Source organism: Magnolia sinica, chromosome 6, assembly GCF_029962835.1.
Source record: "Magnolia sinica isolate HGM2019 chromosome 6, MsV1, whole genome shotgun sequence".
Lineage (NCBI taxonomy): Eukaryota > Viridiplantae > Streptophyta > Magnoliopsida > Magnoliales > Magnoliaceae > Magnolia > Magnolia sinica.
Window position 1 is genome coordinate 13082109 of NC_080578.1, and position 9360 is coordinate 13091468.

The following is a 9360-nucleotide window of genomic DNA, read 5'->3' on the forward strand; positions in this document are numbered from 1 at the left end:
TTTAGGTTCCTTCTGGTTTAGCCGTTTTGAATTTGGGTCCGGGTGATATTTGGGATCATGGAAAGATATGGGTCAGGTGACGTGATGAACGGTGTGGATCTCATCAATAGGCATCACCCACCAACGAATACAGGTCCACCTTTGTCCCTGCCTCTCAGGAGTTCATAAAGAGAAGCCTACACGTGTCCGGTGGAGCATGATGGTTTAAACCCATGAATTACACGTGTTATGGTTCTTAAGATAATCCAGACCGTCCAAGTCACTGAATCAACTATGAATGGTCCTTCCCTCATATCTCCCGTAAGCAGTGACGTAAGAAAGTATCCATCCGCCTTTTCACCATCCATGTATTCTTATTCAAACAATCTCAGCCAAACGCATCCACGGACCACCCATTTCTGTCACGTGCACCAACATGACACGTGGGCAATGATCGTGTCCATTCGTCACTAGGATTAGCATCTCTTAACCCATCTTCTACAAATTCAGGTAGCCTCTCTCTCTCTCTCTTTTAACAGTTTGTGGGGAAACGGATTCGCTACTCACCCTGCCACTAGCCAATGGCTAGTGGTCGGTGCTCTGTGGACCCCAACATGATGTATGTGTCTCATCCATGCCATCCATCCATTTTTCCAGATAATTTTATGGTATGAACCCAAAAATGAGGTAGATCAAAATCTCAATTGTGCCACACAGTGTTGATTGAACTCTCACCATCCGTCTGTATAACGACCAATAAATCACTGTTACTGCCGCTTTCGTACGGGCCACACCCACACGGAAACAGATTGGCTATTCCCCCCGCCACCAGCCCGGTGGGTAGTGGTCGGTGCTCTGTGGGCCCCACCATGATGTATGTGTTTCATCCATTCCGGTCATCCATTTTTAAAGATCATTTTAGGGCTTTATACTAAGAATGAGAGGGGTATAAATCTCAGATGCCACACCACAGGAAAACAATAGTGATTGGATATCCACCATTAAAATCCTTCTAAGGCCCACTGTACTGTTTATTTGACATCCAATCTGTTGATTAGGTCATACATGCCCGGATGAATGGAAAAAACAAAGATCGGATTCATCCAAAACTTTTATGGCCCCAAAAAGTTTTAATGTTCGACGCTTATTCAACACTGTTTCCTGTAATGTGTTGCACTTGAAATTGTGATATTACTCATTTTTTAGGGATGATACACATACATCATGGTGGGCCCGACAGGCACCGACCACCAGCCATTGGCTGGTGGCAGGGGGAGTAGCCAAATCCGTTCCCTACACCCACACGCCTCTGCATGCACCAACGCAGTACATGTGAAGGAGATCCAAGCCGCCCATAAAGTGGGCCCCACCCTACCCCATGAAACAGGCAGGTCCGCTCGTCTGATGAGGACCTTCCTGATTTTGGGCTGGGTATCCTTAGATCAGACCCCACACGATGGACAGATCTGATTTTCCACACGCGTGCAAGCATGGCACATGTGGCCGCACGCGTGGATCACATGTGCAATTATCAAACGTCCACACCCTAATTATTAGCTTCAACACCATCAACGTCATTTCGAGGATTTGAATCGTTCGATTTCAACGACATCGACCGATCCGGGGCCCATGATATGGACATGTTTATTATTAAAATAAAATAATAAATAAATAAAAGAAAAACATTAAGGAGTAGTTTTCAGTTGAAAAATATAATATTATTGTTGTTCATATTGATGCATGTTCGCATGCAATTTTTTATTATGCACATTCCTATTGTATATGCTACAATAGACATCCCATCCACCCTACAACATGGCCTTTGTCATTTCCATTATTTATTTATTTTATTTTAAAAAAAAAAAGATAAGAGCTTCCTTGCTCCAGAAAAAAAAATATATAATAATAAATAAATTAAAATTTTGATGTTAATGGTCCAATCTTAAAACTAAGGAAATTGGAGGAACGAAAAATACGTACAACATGTGATAACCAACGAAGACAATGTGATTGTCAATAAGCACTATGAAATATGGCCCACCTGTACAATATGAAAACTTGGTGAATAAGCTTTCATGAAATGACATGATGAACATACACAATAATTGTGTACATAGTCTTCGGAACTAATCATTTTGTTTGATTAGTAAAATAAAACAACCTGCGATACAAGTTCTATTCGTGTCGCTAATCTGTGGTAATATGTTAAAATAAGAGACAAAACCACCCTAGAAAGATTAGGCTTGATCAGTTGTAGCTAAATCAATGGGTCGAGCAGACCGTAACCCTCGCAAAGAAAATTAGAGTGGGGATAAAAATTTAAAAATAAAAATAAAAATGAAGTTTGACGGCCTGCAGCTATTCAAATTACCACATATTGTTTGGTGGATTATATACTTGTAAGCCATTCAAATCACCACTGCTGTATGTAGATACTAGATATGATTACAGTAGATTCTATAGATAACACAACAAAGAGTGGAACAGAAGAATTAACTGGCATGGTGAATGAATCACTGAACCTAAAAATCAAATTCTTCATTGTAAAGTGCTCAATGCCCAACACCACCAAAGTCGTCGTTATCTTAGCCTTCCTCCCAGCAATTTGGGTTTGGCTTTTAAATGGTAAACCTACAAAAGTATTTAGAATCCGCTGCCTACCGGACATTGTTGATGCTCTTTTGCCCATGGTAAACCTACAAAACAAGACCATGTATTACATTTACTGCATTGAATATGAAAATAAGCCTCAAGGTGGTGAGTTCCATCTCTAACCTAGGTTTAGCACCCCACCCACTACCAAAAGCAGTCATGATAAAGATACCATGGCAAGTCTTGCATCGTCGAGGTTAGGATGCAAGGGTCAATGAAATAAAATCAGTCATGATACAGATGCATGCATGTAAACAAGGTTCAGGAAGTAGTTGAAACATCCATGTAAAACATCATGACAGATTCTCAATTGCATCACAAGTCTTCCTGGGAAGGAATTCCAAAGCATTACTCAGATAACATGTGGGACTTAACCACTCGGGAATTCCATGCCCAAACCAAGTGTAAGAACGGTTAAACACTGATCTTTTTCCCTTCCACCTTGTTGTGTACACAAAACCACCTGACCAAATGAAGGTGGTCCTCCACAAGCGATAGAATCAATCCATTCGAGTTGTATGTACCCATGTCCGGCACTTCATTTTAATTTCAAAAAACACAGACCCCATTCTAATGATGCTGGTAATCAAATTGGCTTAAGCAAATAATGCAAAAGCAGGACAATGAGTCGCGACTGTCATCTGCTCAATTCATCATTTGTTTCTAAAGAGATTTAATTTCACAAGCGAACAGCATAGAGCATGATAACTCATCTATACTTGCAAAAATTTCATCCTAAAAACCACCGCAACTACCAAGCAAAAGCCACCTCATCTAACAAACACACCATATAGGAGGAAAAGGCCACAGCAACTTTTGCAGAAGTAATACCTGTTGCCTTGACTTGAGGGCACAACAACAGAAGAGTACAGGAGGAAAAAAAAATTCTGTATGTTGTTGGAGAAGAATTAACAAATGTTGCAGATATTCGGACATATTCTCATACGGAGAGAGCGAGAAAAACCTAAAAGAAGAAAAGAAGAAGCAACCAAGGGTTTTGGGTTTTTCTTCGGAGTGTTTTTTATCGAAAGCGTGAGGACCTGAAAAGGATACTGCTTGGTTTTTCATGTCAACATAACATAGTGCAATGTCACAAAAATTACATAGTGGCATGTGATATAGGTTTCTTTTCCTCTTCCCTTTCTATGAGAACATACCCAACCCAACCACCCATAACACGCATGCATGCATATTGAATATAACTGCCATTCACTAATCAAACTGAAATTGCATTGGATGGAATCATAAGCATTACCACCCACAATCTCAACAAGATTTCAAGGTTGATTTTCTTACCCTTGTTTCAATTATACATTTACAATCGACCACCACCTAGAACAGATGCAAAAACAGAAAAGCCCCACAATACTAAATACCCATGTTCAATATAAAGAGAACTGTACCAAAATTTCCAGTTTCTCAAATGATCATAACTTCAACATGGCAATTAGCAGAGAGAGAACTACAGGCAATGAAAATGCAGGGAAGACGGAGAACAGACGCCAACACCGAAGAACACCCATGAAAAGTTTCAGATTTTATTAAGATAAAGGCAGAGAGTCTGGTAAGTTGTGTGTCACCTTCAAGTGGGGAACTGCGTAGCGACGTGCCCGTGAAAATGCCACTACTCAGCACCTCCATGCCGACACTGAGACGAGCTCCCTATGCTGCCAACAGAGGCAGAGCGATGCCTGGCGCTTCTCTACATGAAATCCCTTCAACTGTACCCTTTTTACTAGGCATTCCGCTTGGCTCTCTGTAAAATTACTGAAGCGTACAGGTGAAAATCCCGTTGATGCGAAAAGTGGCCTCCATGGATGCATCTTATCGCCCGCCCGGTGCCGTCCCAGGACTGTGCTTTCGATTCTTGGGCGGAGTAGATACCTCTCTATCTTCTGCACCGCATTGGAGTTCACATTAGTGGCATCAAGCGATTCTAGCAAGGCTGCATAGGATTGGAGGGCGTGGAGGAAATGGCAGGAGAAGGGGCGTTCGCTCTGGTCACCCCCATGATCGACGGCGAGGATGATTTTGGGGGCAAGCTGTTTCACAAGATGGAGGAGTACCGGGGCAGACAGGTTCATAGAGCCATTGATGGGGAAGCTCACAGCGACCGCCTCGTGTCCCGACGGGCTGAGTATCACCGGTAGGTCAACGGATTCGAGGTTGATGAAATTGAATTCAAACGGGATGCCAAGGTCACGAGCAAAGTGGGAGAGGTTCTCCTGGGTGAGACTGAACTCGAGGGGGTCATGAGAAGATGGGGAGGCAAAGGCAGTGATTTTCAGCGACGGGGTGCCGCTGAGCCTCAAAGCAAGCTCCTGCATGAAAGAGGCCCATTGGCCACCGAGGCCGATATCAAAATCGATGATGTGGATATGGTCATTCCCATCAAGAGCTTCCAGGAAGGCCTGGTTGGATGTGAAATGGGCGAATTGGAGGACCGGCGAGATCTCAGAGAAGGCCTTGTAGGCACTGATCTTGAAGACGGCATCTAAAGGAGTTAACAGGAGGGGAGAAGAAGGGGCAGTGGCGGTGGTATTGAGGAGCAGTTGCAGCGCTTCCCTGAAGTAGAAAGCCGCCCGTAGGAGGGGCTTTCCAATGGGGGAGAGCTGCTGATTGAGCCGCGCCAATATCCCTCGCGCGAGTACAGAATTCCCGGCCTCGACCAGCTCGGCGGCCTTGAAGAGCTGGTTGATTGATGCCTGCAGCTGCTGTTGCTGATTCGTTGCATCGCCGGAGCTGCACTCCAATTTCGGCTCAGCAGGCCTTTGCTGGAGTTGCTGAGGAAGGAGATGCAGATTAGAAAAGCTCTGCTGCTGCTGCTGCTGCTGCTGTAGTCGGACAAAAAGCTCATGGCTTGAATCAGAGAATGGGGCTTTCAAGATCGGACAGCTGGGATCGACAATGTTGGGCCGTTGGCGTTTGAGCTGAGGAGGGAGGAGGAGGTGTTGCCGCTCCTGTTGGGCGTAGGATAAGGGTAGGAAGAAAGATGGTTGTTGAGTAGGTTGTGCTTGTTGCTGGTTTATGAGATGTTGGGTGTTGAAAAGCTGCGGCTTTTCGTCAATGGGTTCAAACTGCTGCTGCTGATGATGATAACATGCGCCAGGTGGAGTAGAAAGAGGGAGAAGGAGATTACTAGCTGAAGGAGAAGAGATAGGGTTTGGAGGAGTACTGCTACTGTTGTTGCTGCTGCCAAAGCAAGACCCTCTAAAATTAGGAAACGTAATTGGGTTTGGAAGAGAAACCAGTCTACTGCTGCTGAGAGGAAACTCAGCAGCAGCTAATGGAGGATTGACGGCATTCGCATTTGCCGGCGTCGAAACAGATTCAAACCCAAAACCCAGATCGGCAGGCCCGAAACCAGCAGCCCCGCCATTGAACTCAGCAGACGAACCACACCCACTCAGCAGCAGCTGCTTCATCGAAGCCCCACTGCCGTCCATATCGAACCACTGAAAGAACGACTGCTCGTCGCCTGGCGGCGACGCCACAGACACCGACAGCATACTCTCCAAGTCCTCCATCCCAAGCCCGCCGCATTTCTCGCCTCCGATCTCCAACGATGTCGCCATCGGCTGAAATTCCAAGGCCCATTCCTCCTTCAGCCCGATGCGGCCGCCTTCACCGTCTTGCCGAGAAGGCGGCCACTTGAGAAGAGGATTGTCGGAAACCGCCGCCACGCCGGCGGTGTCAGAAGAGCCGCTCCCTCCGCTTTAGAAGACCGCCGCTCGAACGGCAAGTATCATCATCTGTATCTTGGGTTCGGTGCTCCTGCAGATACCGTTTCTTTTCAACTTCTACCAGTCCATCGGCCGTTGCAGCAAACCAAAGTTCATCCCCTTATCTGAAAGAACAAAAATGCCCTTGAGATAACTCTAAATGGCGGGGAATCGTCGATGGCCTGGTTAGAAATAAGAGGGAAATGGCGAGGGCATGAATAGAAAAAAAGGAAGAGCGAGATTGCAGGTACATGTTGGATGCGCGCACCTGAAGGACCTCGTTTTCGCATACACCCGCAGCTGCAGCTTCATCCTCCTCTCTCTCTCTCTCTCTCTCTCTGTCTGCTCTGCTATGGATGCGTGCAATGTGAAGAGACGATGGGAAAAGGTACCTCGATTCTTATAAATTCTACGCAGCTAGGTTCTAACAGTACACGTGGCGATATGTAGTGATCCTGACTGTTGATCTGGTGGGCCACTTCTTCGATGGGCTCTATAGCAAAAGTCGCATGACTAGACAACTCCGGCCATACAGTTCTGAGTTTTGCTGGTTGGATGTGGACAGTTTTTCTCTGTTATGATTCAGCCGTTCGTTTTGCAGGGGACGGATCAGATTGACTACATCTGTACAATCCAATGGTCTTTGGGAAATTGCTGGGCCACATGATGATCCACCAGATCAATAGCTCCGATCACGTGCACGTTCGCCATGTGTGGCATGAGGCAGATGGAGCTGCACAAAACTTCCATCACGCGAGCTGCATTACAGTATTTATCCCTTGAGGTTTGCTACAGTGCATCAGTGCCTGTCGCTATCTTTTTTTAGTCCGAGCGGGTGCGGTTTTAGGGCGTGTTTGGGCAGTGGGATTAGAAGGGATTAGGTGGGATGGAATTGCATATGGAAAAGCTGGAGATGGAATGAGAAATTTGAGACTGTGGACCCACCTTCTTTTCAGCTGTTTTTACGAAACAATACAAACTTTGTTTTGCAACTTAGACATGCACGAACGGACAGCGAATTTGAGGGCGAAAATACCCATCCTTTCACGGAAGCGGATTGGGTACTCCGCCTGCCACCAGCCAATGGCGGATGGTCAGTGGTATGTAGGCCACACCACGACGTATAATTTTCATCCATGCCGTCCATATACTTTTCTAGATCATTTTATGGTATGAGACCAAAAATGAGGTATATCCAAATCTCAAGTGTACCACATTATAGGAAACAGTGTTGAAAGAGCGTCAACCATTAGAAACCTTTAGGGGGCCCACTGTGATGTTTGTGAGAAATCATCCCCGTCTAAGTTCATTCATAGGGTCACAAAGACCTGGATGAAGAGGAAAAACAACTTTCATAATGATTCAAAACTTCTATAACCCCTAAAAGGGTTTCAATGGTAGACGTTCAATTCCCCACTGCCTTTTAGACTGTGGTCCACTTGATAGTTAGATCTATCTTATTTTTCGTCTCAATACTTAATATGAGCACTCCAAATAGATGGACGGTTTGGATATAACACAGACCTCATTATGTGACCCATATAAGCAACACAGCATTAAAAAAAAAAAAACACTGCCACCCGAGCAGTATGGCTACAGTTATGGCTACGCATCCGTAGCCATAGTGTATCGAAAATTATAGGTTTTTAAGCAAACTTGCTGAACAGTTCTGTACCTTTTTGATAATATCAAAAGAGCACGATATATCGAAGGACCTATAGCTACGGATTATAACCGTAGCTATAACTGTAGTATGTGCCAATTTACACAAATTTTATTTTTATTTTTTTACATGGAGAACTTTATTCTACCTACATTATTCTCTAATGCATATGTATAAATATATATATATATATATATATATAAGCATATAAAAAAAAATTTCTCTTTTTTTCATTTCTTTCTTTATTTATTTAACAAGAATATCTTCTAAACCAAAATTAGTTACTTGACGTACCCTATATGATTTTGGGGTAGGAGAAGCTACTTTGGCCAACCAACCCAGTTATTTTTTAAGATTTCATTAGGTCGATGGTCGAAAATCCATTTCATTCACTTTGCGATCAATTTCATTCATTTCATTTATTTCGCGATTAATTTTATGTTTGCCCCGCTCAATTTCATGTTTGCCCCGCTCAATTTTCAGTTTGCCCCGCTCAATTTCATGTTTGCCCTACTCAATTTTTAGTTTGCCCCGTTCAATTTCTAGTTTGTCCTGCTCAATTTTTTCGTTTGCCCCGCTCAATTTCATGTTTGCCTTGCTCAATTTTATATTTGCCCCGCTCAATTTTCAATTTGCCCCGCTCAATTTCATGTTTGCCCCACTCAATTTCTAGTTTGCCCTGCTCAATTTCTGTTATGGTGGGCCCTACAAAATTTTTAACGTTGAAAATCAATTTTCCCACTGCTCTTTGTAGTGTGGTCTAGTTGATCTTTGGATATGATTCTTTTTTTTATATATAATGCTCCCAAATGATCTTGAAATATAGATGAACGTTGTGGATATAATAAATACAAAATTGTGGGGCCCATGTAACTTTGATCTCCTTTAAGCGGGGCCGAACATGAAAATTGAGTAGGGCAAATTAGAAAATGAGCGGGGCAAACATGAAATTGAGCGGGGTAAACACGAAATTGAGTGGGGCAAACACGAAATTCAGCTGGGTAAACTGAAAATTGAGTGGGGCAAACATGAAATTGAGCGGGGCCAATGAGAAATTCAGCGAGGCAAACTAGAAATTCAGCGGGGCAAACATGAAATTGAGCAGAGCAAACAAAAAATTCAGCGGGCAAACACGAAATTAAGCGGGGCAAACTAAAAATTCAGCGGGGCAAACATGAAATTCAGCGGGGTAAACTAGAAATTGAGTGAGGCAAACATAAAATTGAGTGGGGCAAACATGAGGTCTGTGTTAGAGACCGAATGCATTTTATATAGGGGAGTAGCTATGGGAGAGAATTTTGTGAATCTTATCACGAGGTATATATTATATCCAGATCGTACATC

At 43.8% G+C, this 9360-nt stretch overlaps 1 protein-coding gene across 2 annotated transcripts; it reads right to left on the reverse strand.

Annotated features, from left to right (window-relative positions):
• Positions 1-3817: 3817 nt before the first annotated feature.
• Positions 3818-6756, reverse strand: LOC131248315 (scarecrow-like protein 6). Of its 2 annotated transcripts, none has more exons than XM_058248556.1 (2): positions 6622-6756; positions 3818-6478 (listed from the first exon to the last, which is right to left on the reverse strand). In XM_058248556.1, exon 2 carries the CDS (start codon positions 6204-6206, stop codon positions 4260-4262), a length of 1947 nt encoding a protein of 648 aa, XP_058104539.1. In that variant the 5' UTR covers positions 6207-6478; positions 6622-6756; the 3' UTR covers positions 3818-4259. The 2 variants fall into 2 exon arrangements, with proteins under 2 accessions (XP_058104539.1, XP_058104541.1); XM_058248558.1 differs by having other exon boundaries at positions 3818-6535; positions 6622-6724.
• Between the last annotated feature and the right edge of the window lie 2604 nt (positions 6757-9360).